The sequence below is a fragment of the Primulina tabacum genome, chromosome 1, assembly GCF_025594145.1.
Source record: "Primulina tabacum isolate GXHZ01 chromosome 1, ASM2559414v2, whole genome shotgun sequence".
NCBI lineage: Eukaryota > Viridiplantae > Streptophyta > Magnoliopsida > Lamiales > Gesneriaceae > Primulina > Primulina tabacum.
This window is the reverse complement of record NC_134550.1, coordinates 57,316,618-57,333,173: the sequence shown is the minus strand read 5'-3', so window position 1 is coordinate 57,333,173 and position 16,556 is coordinate 57,316,618. Positions and strand designations below refer to the sequence as shown.

General features: G+C 37.2%; 3 protein-coding genes and 1 long non-coding RNA gene across 9 annotated transcripts; 1 reads left to right on the top strand and 3 right to left on the bottom strand.

Annotated features, from left to right (window-relative positions):
* Positions 1-895: 895 nt before the first annotated feature.
* On the bottom strand, positions 896-9,251 carry LOC142553612 (4-hydroxy-tetrahydrodipicolinate reductase 2, chloroplastic-like). The gene is made up of 8 exons (XM_075663992.1): positions 8,944-9,251; positions 3,876-4,113; positions 3,320-3,453; positions 3,172-3,246; positions 2,678-2,779; positions 1,902-2,011; positions 1,670-1,757; positions 896-1,265 (listed from the first exon to the last, which is right to left on the bottom strand). Exons 1-8 carry the CDS (start codon positions 9,142-9,144, stop codon positions 1,197-1,199), a joined length of 1,017 nt encoding a protein of 338 aa, XP_075520107.1. The 5' UTR covers positions 9,145-9,251; the 3' UTR covers positions 896-1,196.
* A 388-nt stretch (positions 9,252-9,639) lies between these two features.
* On the bottom strand, positions 9,640-11,537 carry LOC142553654 (uncharacterized). The gene is made up of 4 exons (XM_075664071.1): positions 11,378-11,537; positions 10,524-10,735; positions 10,182-10,344; positions 9,640-10,091 (listed from the first exon to the last, which is right to left on the bottom strand). Exons 1-4 carry the CDS (start codon positions 11,409-11,411, stop codon positions 9,925-9,927), a joined length of 576 nt encoding a protein of 191 aa, XP_075520186.1. The 5' UTR covers positions 11,412-11,537; the 3' UTR covers positions 9,640-9,924.
* Positions 11,538-13,117: 1,580 nt separating this feature from the next.
* On the top strand, positions 13,118-16,423 carry LOC142553619 (SUN domain-containing protein 4-like). 6 transcript variants are annotated; one of them, XM_075664037.1, is made up of 3 exons: positions 13,118-13,287; positions 14,837-15,061; positions 15,631-16,423. In XM_075664037.1, exons 2-3 carry the CDS (start codon positions 14,902-14,904, stop codon positions 16,398-16,400), a joined length of 930 nt encoding a protein of 309 aa, XP_075520152.1. In that variant the 5' UTR covers positions 13,118-13,287; positions 14,837-14,901; the 3' UTR covers positions 16,401-16,423. The 6 variants fall into 6 exon arrangements, with proteins under 6 accessions (XP_075520152.1, XP_075520135.1, XP_075520143.1 ...); XM_075664020.1 differs by having other exon boundaries at positions 13,118-13,557; XM_075664028.1 differs by having other exon boundaries at positions 13,118-13,580.
* LOC142553660 (uncharacterized) lies at positions 14,051-14,354 on the bottom strand. Its single transcript, XR_012821983.1, has 2 exons — positions 14,292-14,354; positions 14,051-14,204 (listed from the first exon to the last, which is right to left on the bottom strand). It is a non-coding gene; the product is annotated as an uncharacterized LOC142553660 (long non-coding RNA).
* Positions 16,424-16,556: the final 133 nt, after the last annotated feature.

The window sequence follows — 16,556 nt, the reverse complement described above, 5'->3', positions numbered from 1 at the left end:
GAAACGCGATATATTTTGTTCATGTCCTTGAAAGGTGACATGCTTTCACAAAAGTTTCATATCGTGATTGATTGAGTGAAACGCGATATACAGTGTAACATCATGTGATTGGTGGGTTTAAATTTTTTAAGTGGGCACTTGCTGCTCCTGATTGATTGAGTGTTCAAACTTCAGAAAAAATCGAAAAAATCAGACACCGAACCGAATTGTAACTCCTAATATAGATATTAAAACCAAAGTTTATTTTTATCAATTTGAATAATATCCAAAACCAAACCGATCGAAAAAACTGAAATTTCATTAAATTAATAATTATATATATTATTTATATTATATATTTTTTGAGATATTTTGTGAATGAAAAATCATTTTTAATAATTTTTAATTGATTGTTTATTTAATTCATTTAGACTTGATATTTACATATTTTTACTAATAAATCATTTAAAAAATATCATATTATATTTTACAATATATTTATATTATTATTTAAATAATTGTACCAAAACCGAAATAAACGAATTGTTTTGGTAGAAAACTGAATCGAAAGAAAATAATTTGGATATTAGACTATATATAGTTCTAAAACTGGAAACCAAATTGACCGATTATAACCCCTACTCATACCTCATGCCATCCCTTTTGGTGAAGAGTATGTCTCTTGTGAGACGGTGTCGCGAATTTTTATATGTGAGACGGATCAACCCTACCGATATTCACAATAAAAAATAATACTCTTAGCATAAAATGTAATATTGTATCTTGGATGACCCAAATAAAAGATCCGTCTCACAAAATACGACCCGTGAGACCGTCTCACACAAATTTTTGCTTTTGGTGAAACCGTATTCCCGTTCCAAATTTGCCCGGAAAAAATAATTTGAATGGAAACTAATTTGAGAGTAAAAATAAAAGATAAAAACAAAATTGTTGTATAATACAGACGTCCCTTAAAAAAATTATTTATGCATCAAGAATTACAGTCGATACACTAGGTAGACATACAATTCTAAAGATTTGATCAGCGTGCCACCTTTCATTTGAATAACATATATTGATAAAAAGTGGAGAGATGGAGTTGTCAATTTGATTGCGCCTGGATGGCGGTGGCCATTTAGGGTCTTAGACGCATATCCCGAACTGGTTTGAAGATAAAAATTTATGTACATTTACGTCTTAGACGCATATCATAGATTTTATCTCATGTTACCCTCCCGCAGAACATCTATCATGTTGAATATCCTCTTGTCTGAATTCGATTTAACCTGTATACATGAAACACTCTAGATTTGAACATGCCACCGGGAAACATAACGGCATGCAAAAAAAAAAAAAGAGTTAAAGCTCGTACGAGTATTATGCCTCCAAAGTGTTCGTTTCAGTTATTATCAGCAGGCTAAAGTGAACGAGTGGTTGTGTGATGATTAAATTAGAAATGAGCACGTTAAGTGAGTTTAAATGCATTGATAGGAAAAAAAATTAAAGTTGGTTTAGTCATGTTCAATGTTGGTACTGAGGCGCATATAAATTAGTGATGGTAGCAGATACACATTGGCAGAACCATATGGAAGATTGAGTTGCTAAGAATAAAGTAATTGATTTTGGGATCAATGGTGAACAGATATGATACAAGTTCATCAAATCAAACACTAGCTAAAGAAAGAATTACCTTCTTGGCAAGAAAAAGAATTGCATCCACAGTTCCTTCAGCATAGATGGATCTACCACAAACATTGTGCTGAAACTCAAAGGAAACACTTTTCCCCACATATATATTTTTTTCAGGAAGGGGGAAAGAGCAAAAACAGCTAGTAAGGAGAGTGAAAAGAGAGCTTATAATATTTACACTTGAAAGTAGATGAGATCAAACAGAAAATGATGAGACAAGTGAAGATATTTACGTGCCGTCAGCTGATGATAGATGATACATGTGAAATGCATGACCAGATAAATGCTCTTCTGGAACTCCCACCATCTCGGTTTGTAACTTGGGGTCTCGAATTTGCATTACCTGATAGGACCAGAAAATAAGAATTTTTTATGAAAACATCATTCAAGTCCCTATTAAGAGAAGAATGCTGCCAACCCTGGTTTTCCCCGGATTAAGTTAATGTTAAATAGTTTTTAAATCAACAGGGGAAAGGATCATTAGCAACAACAAAATTCTCTAATAAACAACTCTTCAGGTAAGGAAAGAAGCTGGATCATAAAGGATGGATTGCACACTTCATTCCTCAACTTAGACTGTGATATCTTCCCACTGGTTTCAGTTTCTAGTGGGTAAATATATCACAACAATAAATCAATCCTCCTACCGAAAAAAGGGATATTCGTACAGGTATGCCAGCCAGCCGGCTTTGAATTATCTAGGTTACAATAATTGGATCTTTTAACTTGATAGCGGAAAGAGTTGCACAAAGTTTTTTTGCACAAATCTGTGAGCTTCATTCCACATATAAATTATAACTAAATACAAACTTCACACAAAAGAAAAAGGTTGCTAAATCCAATCCAGAACACAGTGAAGCAACAAAAAGACTAACATGCAAGAATTTTCTGTACATGTTGAACTTAAATTTGTGCCAAGGAGTATAACTGGGTGCTAATTTTCTCGATGTGTTGGCATCCATTTTCATAAAAAAAAGACTATAATAATTATATCTCCACAAATGCTCACCTGATCTAGTTCGTAGGAAACTCCAAGTTTCTGAAAGCAAGAGATAACATCCTTGGCAGTTCCAGAAATGTCCAATTTGCTTGCTTGATGGGACTCCATCACCTTGTATAAAGTTCGAATGTATCAGAGAGAATATATGTTTCTTTCAACTTCAAAACAGATTACAGGGTAAAAGACTGAGAAAAAGTAAGACCCTCAAGTTGAGGTAGAAATGTAATAAGAGGAAAGATGGTAAAAGATAGCAACAAGAATTCAATAGCATGACTATTGATAACACGCGAAGTTTTAATAAATAAAAAAAAAAACTTGAGGTGAACAACATAAAATTAATTTGAAAACAGCAATAATCGCTCGAGACGCAGTAAAGAGCTCAAGATTAAAGATGACAAGATGAAGAACTCGAGATCAATGGTGACACAATGAAAGGTTTCAGATCACTTATGCACCAACCCTATGCAAAATCTATTCTTATCATTGAGAATACAGAAATATACCTCTAACTTATATCCAGAAAATGCTCCGGGAAATTGTTCTGCCATAATTTCCATGGCTGCAAGAAATGCGACCACCTATGAAAGTTCAGATAAACAAGTTTAACATGCATTCAAGTATACGAGTCAAAAGTCAATAAATTCTTAGCACCTGTTTTCCCATTTGAGGTGAAATCACAGCATAGACCTTTGAGTCCACCACAGTCTTATAGAGCAGCTCCCTGTCTCCTCCAGTGGTTCCAACCACAAACGGTACCCCAACTTTGCAATATAGAGCAGCATTTTCTGTTCACCCCATCAAGATAGCACAAAATTATCAGATTTCAGGATACCAGCAAGAGCTGCAAAAACATTCAAAGTTTCAAATTTATTGAACTCCCTTGGCTTCCTTTTAAGTCTACACACCCAATGTTGTAGGAAAAGCCAGTGCTAGTGAGAAAGATAACCAACACGTTAAGACACTGCTGCAGGAAGCGATATCAACAGCCAGCTAGGATTGTGCAAAAGTTTGATACAAAATTTCCCATTCATTAGTCAATCTTTGGCGACACTAGAATGGATTTAAAAATTAAAAAAATGATTCACAGCGAAAAATATACTCTAATTTTGTGTAAAACACAAAAGTTTCAACTCAGCCAACTCAAAGTCTAAAGTATAAACACTAAACAAAAGCAAACATTACTATGAAAAGAGACAACCGTGTTTACCATTAACAGCAGTCGGAACAGTGTAGTCGACGACAATTAAATTCGGGTAATCATTAAACGTAGAAGCCAGAATCTTTTCTCTATCCGTAGGACCATGCACTTCAATCTGTTTTCCACAGGCATTCACAATTTTCCCAGCGTCATCTGTGCCTCCTAATGCCACAGGCACAGGATCAAGTCCAGCAGATATAGCTGCCTCAAGAACAGCCCTTCCCATTTTTCCTGTACAACCATTCACCTGCAACAAACATTTCGTGAATACATTTATATGCTGAATGTGAATGACGTTCTTCCACGCAACAAGGATATTAAAGGAATGATTTGGATGCAATAATATCCCGGATCTCATTCTTGTATTTATGTAAATAAATCATGTTAGAATCAATTTTCTCTTATGCAAATCAATTAGGATCGATAACATAAATTCTTTGTAATAGTTATATATATATCCTTGTAACTCTCGGTAAATGTACATTTTTTTTTCTCTTCACAACTAAAGATTTTATATCCTATCCCTTTTATTTTCTTTCATGGTATCAGAGCATTATTGGTTCTGAGAAATTATTCTCGCTGCAATGGGAGATGAAGGCAAGAAACCGGAGACCGGAACAAACCAATCGGATCCACTAATCTTACAACAATCCGATCATCCCGGTTTGGTTCTTGTCTCCAAATTATTCGATGGGAGCAACTACGGGCAGTGGAGTCGTGCAATGCGCATAGCCTTGAGTGCTAAAAACAAAATCGGAATCATCAATGGGACAATCAAAGCACCGGAGGCTGAAGACGACAAGTTTCCGGCATTTGAACGTTGCAATCATATGGTATTATCGTGGATTCTCAATGCCGTTCATCCCGATATTGCCGAAAGCATCATTTATGATGAATCTGCACTTGATGTTTGGAATGATTTATATGACAGATTCTCACAAGGAAATGATGCTCGTGTCTTTGAGATTCGTCGCGAGATAGTGGAACACCGACAAGGACACCAATCTGTATCAATTTACTACACCAAATTGAAGGCTCTATGGGATGAGTTGGGCTCCTATCATGATCCAATTGCTTGCCATTGCGGAGGTGTCAAAGGAATTCTCGAAAGAGAAGAGAAAGAAAAAGTCATGCAATTTCTCATGGGATTAAATGATTCTTTTTCCACCGTCCGTGGTTCAATACTTTTGATGAATCCTCTACCTGACACCCGCAAAGTTCATGCTCTTATATTGCAGCACGAGAGACAAAACGAAATTGCTGCCAATCGAGATACTACTGGATATAATGCAAATTTTGCTCAACAAAATATGCAAATTCAGGGTCGGCAAGTAAAAGAAACTGAGTCTTATCGATCGACTACTGGCGACAAACGACTGAAATGCTCTCATTGTGAATTAGACGGGCATACTGTTGATCGATGTTTTTATATTCATGGGTTTCCACCTGGACACCGATATCATGGCAAAAATGTCAAACCAAAAGGAAAGAAAAACATGAAGCCCCCATCCATTTCCAACGTGGAAGCCAAACAATTCACTGCTAAGGAATATGATCAAATTATGATGCTCCTTCGCAAAGAAAATGGTAACAACGAACCCCTTATCAACACTTCAGGTAACAACTCTATTTCCAGTCATAATGTGTGGATTCTAGACAGCGGTGCCTCCGATCATGTATCAAAAAATCGGCCTAGTGGAAATGAATCGGCCGCTAAATATCCCACTGTGCAACTACCAAATGGAGGATATGCACAAATCAAATCTGTTGGAACCATGAATTTATGCAATGATATGAGTGTTGATGATGTACTTTATGTCCCGAATTTCAAAGTTAACTTACTTTCCATTAGCAAACTCACACGAGATTTAAATTGTAGTGTGACATTTTATCCTGATTTTTGCGTGTTGCAGGATTCAACTACGAAGAAGATGATTGGGCTGGGCAGGCAGAGTAATGGGCTCTATTATCTTATCCAAAATCGAAGTCCACACTTGTCAAACACAGTCCATTTCGTACCTGACCTCTGGCATAAGAGACTTGGGCACCCTTCTACCACTCCACTACAGTTATTATCTCAAACTATTCCAGAAATTTCTTTTGATTTTAATAATATTTGTGATGTTTGTCATCTAGCAAAACAATCACGTCTACCATTTTCAACTAGTAATATTTCTAGCCATGAACCTTTTGATTTGATACATTGCGACATTTGGGGGCCACATAAGATTTATTCTTATTCTGGAGCACGTTATTTTTTAACTATTGTGGATGACTTTTCTCGATACACTTGGGTTCATCTCATGCGTCATAAATCTGAAACCCAATCCCTCATTAAAAATTTCTTTACTTGGGTCAAAACTCAATACAATCGTTCGATTAAAAACACAAGGTCTGACAATGGACTAGAATTCCTTTCCTTAGCACCATTTTTCAATGAGTGTGGCACAAACTTTCATCGATCTTGTATCTTCACACCCCAACAAAACGGGGTAGTGGAACGCAAGCATCGTCATCTTTTAAATGTTGCTCATGCTTTACGCTTTCAAGCAAATCTCCCTTTAAAATTTTGGGGGGAACTGTGAAAACGGCTTGCTATCTCATTAATCGTTTGCCTACACCACTTTTATCCAACAAAACACCCTATGAGCGATTACACAATAAGATTCCCCTTTACTCACACTTGCGTACATATGGCTGCCTATGTTTTGCCACAAATATCCATCCTACTCACAAATTTGCTGCCCGATCACAACGATGTGTTTTTCTTGGGTACCCATCAGGGAAAAAAGGATATCTTGTTTATGATTTCACAGAAAGAAAATTACTCACCTCACGAGATGTTGTTTTTCATGAAAATATTTTTCCATACTCCACCATGCATAATAATGATCAAGACAACACATTAGTTTTGCCCAAACCAATAGAAATAGATGAAGAGGTCATCTCCACTACTTCACCCACACAAAACAACTGGATTGCTCCCAATAACCCCACTAATTTTGAACCGCAATCAACCGCAACAAATCATTTTGAACAACCTGATCAACCAGATCTTGAAGCAACATCTGTAGTGGCCAAAACTCGAACATTCCCTGAGACAACACTTCGACAATCCACTCGTCAAAGACGTGTACCATCTCACCTCCAAGATTATCATATCAACCATACTCTTCCTGCTACAGACTCATCTCTTCCAGTTGGATCTGGCATCAAACATCCAATATCCAGGTATGTGTCCTACTCCAATATTTCTCGGGCTCACCGTTCCTTTATCCATGTTGTTTCACGTGTGTTAGAACCAAAAACATATGAGCAAGCATGCAAGGATCCAAAATGGATTGAGGCGATGAAGGCTGAACTTTCAGCACTAGAGGCAAATAAGACTTGGTCTCTCGTCCCTCTTCCCTCAGGGTGTCGTCCCATTGGATGTAAATGGGTGTTCAAGATCAAATATAACTCTAATGGGACTATCGAGAGTTACAAAGCCCGCCTTGTTGCCAAAGGATTCACCCAACGAGAAGGCATTGATTATCATGAAACCTTTGCCCCCGTCGCAAAACTCACCACATTTCGTTGTCTTCTTGCTCTTGCCTCTATTCATGGTTGGGAACTTCACCAAATGGATGTTCAAAATGCCTTTTTACATGGAAATCTCACCGAGGAAGTATATATGCACCCTCCTCCAGGTTTTCGTCAATAGGGGGGAGTCACTTGTATGTCGACTTCATAAATCTTTATATGGATTAAAACAAGCCTCCCGATCATGGTTTCATAAGTTCCTGTCTGCCATCACAAATTTTGGTTTCCAACAATCGCAGGCTGATCATTCTCTTTTCAACAAGGTGTGTGGAAACTCATTCACAGCCATTTTATTATATGTTGATGATATGATAATAACAGGGAATAGTCTAGAGAGCATAAAAAATGTGAAAGTTTTCCTTGCATCATGTTTCAAGCTTAAAGACCTTGGATTGCTAAAATATTTTCTCGGGGTTGAAATAGCTCGTTCTAAGATGGGAATTTCGATCAATCAACGCAAGTACACTTTAGATATTCTTCAAGAAGCAGGGTTACTTGGTGCAAAACCAGCAAAATTTCCTATGGAACAATCCTTGAAACTCACATTTACCGAGGGCGATATACTCAAAAACCCGACACATTATCGACGACTAGTTGGGAAGTTGATCTACTTAACAATCACAAGGCCAGAAATTTCTTTTGCAGTTAATACACTTAGCCAATTTATGCAACAGCCTAGGCGGCCTCATCTTGATGCAGTTCATCGTTTACTCCGATTCTTGAAGAATTCACCTGGACAAGGACTATTATTTCCTTCTAAAAATGATTTGAATTTGGTTGGTTTTTGTGATGCGGATTGGGCTGGAGATATCACTACACGTCGATCAGTGACTGGATATTGTGTCTTTCTTGGAAAAGCTCTTATTTCTTGGAAAAGCAAAAAGCAAGCAACTGTATCTAGATCCTCAGCCGAAGCAGAGTATAGATCTATGGCATCAACTGCTTGTGAAATAACTTGGCTAAAGCACTTATTACGGGATTTGCATATTGCTCATCCCCAACCAGTGACGCTATACTGCGACAATCAAGCAGCCATGCACATTGCTGTTAATCCAGTTTTTCACGAACGAACAAAACACACCGAGGTTGACTGTCACATCATTCGTGAACGTATCAACACAGGAGAGATCAAAACAGCCTACATTTCAAGTGAGCATCATGTTGCAGATATATTTACCAAAGCGTTGGGTCAGACCTCGTTTCACACGCTTGTTCACAAGTTGGGAGTTCTTGACATTCACGCTCCAACTTGAGGGGGAGTATTAAAGGAATGATTTGGATGCAATAATATCCCGGATCTCATTCTTGTATTTATGTAAATAAATCATGTTAGAATCAATTTTCTCTTATGCAAATCAATTAGGAGCAATAGCATAAATTCTTTGTAATAGTTATATATATATCCTTGTAGCTCTCGATAAATGTACATTTTTTTTTCTATTCACGACCAAAGATTTTATCTCCTAACCCTTTTATTTTCTTTCAAAGGACTTACCATGATAGGAATTCCAACATTTTCGGACACAGCTGAATGAGACAATGCCACAGATTGAACTGAGGCGCCTGACATCGTCACGAAAAGCTTTCGACAGTGGCTAGACCTAGTTCCTATTGAGCTTTCAAGCCGCGGGGGTAGCTTATTGAGCTGCGAAATCGCGGAGGTGATATTGAGTGGGGCCTCAGCCAAGAAAGCCATTAACGACGTGGGTGGCGGACTACGTGGAGTTTGACAAGGAAGGAGAAGGGCAGCCGGGACGTTTTAGCACCAGGGGCGGACCAGAAATTGCAGTCAAGTTGACGCAAATAATTCACATTTAAATATATATATATATATTTTATATGCTTTTTTATTTTTATTTTTTAGTACTCTAATCTTTTTTATGCTTAATCTCTAATCTTTTATGCTTTTTTATTTTTATTTTTTAGTACTATCTTGATTAAAAACAAAATTTTATCATATTAATATTCCAAAACTTTATTGTATTGCATTAATATTCTAAAAATTTAATGTTCATGATCTGAAAATCTGATGGGTAAATATATATTTTATTTAGTTGCTTAAGTTACTCGAAAACGTTTTTGTGTGTGTCACGCCAGCATAAACATTATTCTTGAAACTAGTAAGTTTTTGGAACAATGCAAGCACGAGAAAACTAGATAGGGAAAAAGGAACAACTAGATATCATCCTCGTGCGTTCGAAAGGAACATAATATATCCAAAATGAGAACAAGCACGAGACAGAAGACATGGAGCCAAGACCTAGCTGAACAAATCTTGGTTCAAACGCTCAGCGCATATAAATGGACCAATAAAGCGTCTAAATGTATTATAACGTACACATTAGAGAACTATGTTAGATAGCAAGATACCGAACATATTATGCTGCTAAAAGCTATCAGAACTATATCAACAGCTACACCATTTCAAAGAGAGAGTTTAGGACGGTAGACTTTGTTCACCAAATCTGTCATGAAATCAACGAGAAGAGTGGTAATTAACAGAGTCACGCGTGTCATGTCGTCCTGGCCTAGAGCGACTGATGTTATGCAATGCGGATCCATATAATCTGCTGCTGTGGCCATAATCGATACCATCATTGTACATGGTTGAGTGGGGGTGGTGTCCAGACACTTCAAAGGGAACTGGAGAATCAGAAAAACTTGCTAACGTGAGTAACCATTACAGATCAATAATAAGACAAGTAAATGACAGACGGAAAAGTCATCCATCACCTCGTGCATGATTAATTTTGTGCTCCAAAAAGTGGCGTGGTGTTGGTAATCCCGTAGATTGTGGTGAGACTGGTAGAGGACGCGGCCTTGGTTTGAAAGAAGAATTAACAGTGGGTGATGTCTGTATTTGTAAACTTACAGATGGCTTGTCTTGGCCAGAAATCTGTAACACAAAATGGAATTTTGTTACTGTTGCTCTCGATAAATCAACTACAAGGTAGTAGGCTACCAGTTGTCCTCACGCCTCAATGAGTGGCATCTAAACACGCGCAAGCTTCTATATATCATTTACTAAAAACTTGTCATTGTGAAATAAAAATATCAGAGTGTCAAGTGCCATACTCTAAACTTCAATGTTCTCCTGTAGAGTGTCACAAGACCAGAGAAAAGCTTGACGGCATACTCTGCAATCTCTTCTGACTCATATTCAGCAAATGCGAAGCCTTTTGGCTTGCCAGTTTCCTTGTCACGGGGAATATGCAACTCCACAACACGGCCAGCTTGAATTAGAATATCATATAGTACCCTTTCACTCACTCTGTCATCAATGTTTCCTGGACCGTGGACAAGCACTTAAACTCGCTATTAGTTTTCAAACAAGACCAACTTCAACCAAGTTCGCGGAAAGCAAAAATTTAAAGGTGCAACTTATTCTAATTTTTTTTCCCCAGAAAACAATCAACGAAAAAAAAACAAATTTCTATTGGTGATATTCTCATTGAAATCTGACAAAGTTGGTGGGACGATATGGGAAGGAAATGCATCAGCGTCGAAAATATGATCCGTGCTCGTGCAGTCGTGCTTATGCCAAATATTCGGAGATGGATAATAATCAACCTCAGAGCCAATTAACATGGCCATATGTGGTCTTTTAAGGGAGCAGATAATTTACAATAGATCCATAGGCATCAGTGGATTGAATTATAAGCTCTCAAGGAAAAGACTTCCCTTTCTCAAGTTCAACATGAATTGAAACTTCACTGGATATACCAGTTCCTTTTATTTTCAGAATTAGAACAAACAAAGATAGGGCACCAGTTACAATGACCAAATCGCCGAAAACCAATTAAGCAACTAATGACGGAAACTATGCGTGCAATATTAACTGTCGAAAAAAAATTACAGTAAAAAAAGGCACAACAATTGTTCCCAGCCAAACCAAATTGAAAACACAACTGAATCAGGTCATAACTCACCAATATAAACAGAGGAATACGAGTTGTCAGCCATGATTGAGACAAATCTGTGGAAGAAACGGCAGCAATTTATGAGTGTGTGGAATAACGAGGATGAGGCCCGACTCCTGAGGAAGCGAGCGTGGTGAACGATCCTACGACGTATTTGGATAGGACTGGATTATGGAGAAAATTGGGCCTGCGGTAATGTAAAGCACGGGGCCTTTCTGTTGAGTTTAGTCCATAAGGTGCTAATTATGGGTTGGGTTTTCCCCAAAATTTCAACAAAAGCTTCAATATATCTATTTACCATATAAAATAAAATAGTTTCGAAGATTAGTATCTTTGTTTGGCAAAAATACAGAATCTCGGCCCATAAAGGCCCAAGCCTCTGACACAACTCAATCCAATGAGCCCATGGGCATGACGAATGTAATTTGAGAGAGCATCTTAGCCGGCCCATTAGTTGGTCGACTAGTCGAGCATATGCAAGCATGCCATAACACTCAAATATCCTATTTAAGGAAACTATATTTTCGGGGATACGAATTTTCTGACAAGGATCGGTTATCTAGAATCTTACCAAGAAATCATCTATAAATACCAAGTTGATTTCGGTGATATCTTGGAAAGACCCGGGTAAGATCCGAGATAATAAATGGATGACATCGATCATGGTAAGATTATAGAAGGAACTTGTAAGAAGCGGGGCAGGTGAATGCCCGGGATGTCGTGTATCTTGGCAACCAGAGGCCCGAGCTCTCGGGTGAATTCCTGGGTGGCAACTCTCTACCCGGGATGCCTCGATAATAGTATTGCACTTGAGTGCGAGAGCAGACGATATCTTATCTCGATTAACGTGCCTGACAATATCTTATTGATTTGACATATGAGAAAGCCAAGGTGACGTGACATCAAATAGGTGACAGTTAAAAATGGTAAGTAGACACTGTCAAGTGACACGAATCTGTCTTCAGTGCAGAACTATAAGCTATTAGATTCGCGATTAACTTTTGTAAGAAGACTTGCTTCTTGAGCATATGCATATTTTCCGATTCACAGCTTGCCGTCCAAGCTATATCAACCAAGGGGAGAATTTATGCATCGATGAGAACACCATCTTCAGATGATGCTGAAACCCTCGAATTTCTTATATGTTCAATGTATGAAGAGATCGGCCAACGAAGTGGCTCATCTTCTTGCGCAGGAAGTGATTTAAGCAAATTCTAGTTTCAGACAGTGTTTTAATGATATTTGATTAAAACAAAAAAGAAGAGTTTTTCTTATATAGGAGCTCACCGACCAAATCATAATTGAAGGTAGAAAGGTTCTACATGTCCCATGAAATAGCTCAATTTAAAAAATTGACATGTAAATAGGATCATAATTACAATTTTATGAATTCTCTTAGGCATCATTTAGATTAGATGGAAAATATATTACATTCAATATTTTTCAATTCTAATAAAATTTTAATTTCCCATATAAATGACGTAATAGCTTTAAAAAGCAATAATATATTATCTTGATCCAAGTCATAGCAAAATAATATATTATATAAATTCTGATTGCGATGTTTTTTTTAATAAAATTTATGTAAACAGATTTAGTTGTTCATTTATAATTTATTTGCTCGAGACATGTTCAAGTCCAACAGTTGCATTATATTTTTTGTCTGAAACAATATTCTATTTATATTTTTTAAAAAAGTCAATGGCAAAATAATATTTATATATATCATCATAAAAAAAAATCGATAAATAAATCTAGCCTAAGCCGAAAATGGGCGACAGAATCCCGGAGCAGTGACGCTCGTATCCTAATTTCATCGATGCCGTTACTCGATGCAATTCTTACTCAATGCTGGTTTAACGTCGTTTCTTAGTTCCGCGAGGCGTCCTTTCCGGCAACAAAGTGGGATCTTTGTCTCTGTAATCCTCTCTTTTTCGTGTCTTTCTAACGCGCAGTCTTTTCTTTTCACCTGAATGAAGCCATTTACTGGGTGGGGATTGCGGTAAATTTTTAAATTCGAGAACAACCAGACCTACCATAACATCCGCGGTTTGAGATTTTGTAGTATATTAAACGATAACGGCGAAACTTTCAGTGGAAACCGTCTCTCATATACGTCACAGTACGACGGAAGCAACAAGATCGATTCATTATTCTCTCTTCTATAGAGGCCTGAAGAAAAATACTCAGTTGAGTCAGATACAGCTCTTGGGTGTGGGCATCGGATTTGTGATTCTGAGTTTCAGTAGTTTCCAAGACCTGATTTTGAATCAGGGAATTTTGGTTAAACAAATTGTTTTTTTCTGAAATAGATATTTTTTCTTTCGATCATCCTGCTATATCTTCTCTCTAACGAAGTGGGGATCGCGTGTCTGGATCTCTTAATCGAACCATTTGTTTTGTCGGTCAATTTGTTTCTCCTGATCAATAATATTGCAAACTTTTTATTGACCATCATAATTGTTGAGCTCCGATAGATTTTTTGTTTCATATATTTGGTTTAAACTGTGCCAAACACATCATCAGCCCCTGGTGAAAGTCTTCCATGTTCATAAAGTGTTCTTGATAGTATCCAGAGCAGTATAAAGAAAATTACAGCTCCTGGTTATGCGAATGCTGGCACTTGCGTAATTTTTGTTTATCAGTGCATGTAAATCTTTATCTTAATCCTACTGTCATCTATTTTCATTTCTTATGGTTTACTTTCTTCGACATCATGGCAATCTGCTGATTTTATCTTTAAAATCCACGGTTTCTGATTTCCGCGCAACCAATCTAATCTTGTAACTTATGTTGTGTAATTCAACTTATTCATATTCAGGCTAGGAAATTGAGACTTTTTTCGAAACCGCGCAACCAATCTAATCTTAGAACTTATGTTGTGTAATTCAACTTATTCATATTCAGGCTAGGAAATTGAGACTTTTTTCTCAGTGTCCACCCTTTAAAGCCCTTTTTAACCCAGGTGACAGGGCTATTGTCTCCCGGATCGAATTCTTTTTTGAATTGATCCAACTTTCAATTCACTCGTGGGATCCGAGCGGTCCGGGGGACCATCACGGCTGCTCTCTTCTTGAGAATCCATAAATCTCTTATCAGTATATTTTCTTTTCGAAATACAAACAGGGGAATCGCTTGATTTATATTAATATCGATCGCGATCTAGGTTTCAATATCTACCCTGAGAGAAAAATTGATAATTTTCCAATCAAAATATTTTGTATCCGCAGTTTTTTCCATAGGTAGAATATCAACCTTTCCTAGAAATTATTGATATAAATACTCTTTAGCATATCAAAAAAGGTGTCTTAATTTTAATCAAGATTCAAGTTTAACCCCCAAAATGATTCACACTTCCCCCTCTCCTGGCCTGGTTAACTTCACAGCAATCCCTAGGTCCAACTTTCCCTGTTTAGTTTAATATCTTTATCATTGAGATTAACATAGCTCCTTTGACTTCCATTGTAGGCTATTCCTGGTGTTTTTGTTTGGTAGAAGTGTTTTTTGATTGCAGCACTTGGATTTGATGTGCAATGCAGAGGTCACGCAGAGCTCTTCTACAAAGAAGAGCTTTGGAGAAGGCTCTTTATGGACGAAATCAGTTATATATGGTTTCTCTTTCTTTTGTGATTGTTCTATGGGGTCTTGTGTTCCTTTTGAATATATGGATTGGCTATGGTGATGGTCGAAAAGGTCAGCATCTTCTTGAAGAACTCTTTTACTGATTTCAAGTACAAACTTTTTTCAATTCACGGGTTTGAAGCTGAATTATCAACTACTCGTTTCCTTCCTCATTCATTACTTGATTAGCTTCCATTCCCTTCATCCTCATTCATTACTTGATTAGCACTCTCACTCTCTCTATGTACATATATGTGCGTGAGTACGCATGCGTGCGCATGTGACAGTATCAAATTTTGAGTTGTAAGTGTAAATTGTATTAATCAGAGGTTAAATTTCATGTATTTGAGTGGTTTATATGTGATTATAGTTACATGTTGTGGAGCAACTATTGTTCTGTTATCTTGTGTGGTTGGATACGTGGCACAAGGGTCTAAATGCAACACTTGTATGCTGGTTTGACTATTTGAGTTTTATCATTACTATCAGTTATAACTTTAAGTATAGTGGTAGATGCTTGGTTTTACACATCATAAGTTGTATGCTGCCTAACTTCAAAGTTTGTTACTTGAAATTGTTATTGTATTGATGACATATTTGTTTTCAACAACTGAACTTTGCTTGCCTTCTGGTGGGTGTAGATGAATATCTGGAACTTTCTTTTGATACACGAACAAGGAACAAAGGCAAAGGGGCATGTGATGGGGATTCAAATTCTATATCACATGAGAATAGGGCATTTTCGGAGGGCACTGAATCTGAAGTTTGCTTTGTTAAGTCAACCATTGGTGATACAAAAACAGGTTTCAGTAATGATGAATCACAGGGTACAATCGAAAGTATAAACCCTGAGTCTGAATCTGCATTAAATTTAAATTTACCCACTAATTCAGAAAAGGAAAAACATAAAAATGACCGGTTATTATATGCTGCAACTATTGGCCTCGATGAATTTAGGAACAAAGCATTAAGTTCTAGAAGTAGATATCTTAGTGATCAGAGTGGAAGCATTATACATAGAGTAGAGCCTGGAGGAGCAGAATACAATTATGCTTCGGCGTCAAAAGGTGCAAAGGTCTTGTCTTACAACAAGGAAGCTAAGGGCGCTTCAAATATCTTAAGCAGTGATAAGGACAAGTACCTTCGAAATCCTTGCTCTACCGATGAGAAGTTTGTTGTGATAGAACTTTCCGAAGAAACCTTGGTAGATACTATTGAAATATCAAATTTTGAACTTCATTCTTCCAATCTAAAAGATTTCGAGGTACAAGGCAGCCCTGTTTATCCTACGGATTCATGGGTTGAGCTTGGGAATTTTACTGCTGCAAATGTGAAGCATGCTCAGAAATTTGTTCTTCCGGACCCAAAATGGGTGAGATATGTTAAACTAAATCTTCTTACCCATCTGTAAATCTCATGTGGTAGGATAAACAGGAATGGCAATGATTCATCACGTCCTAATAAGTAGTGTTCCTGACTATGCAATAAACATAAATATGAGCACGGGGTTGATGTACTAATATCATATCAAAATTATATAATAGATGTATATATATTTATATTATTA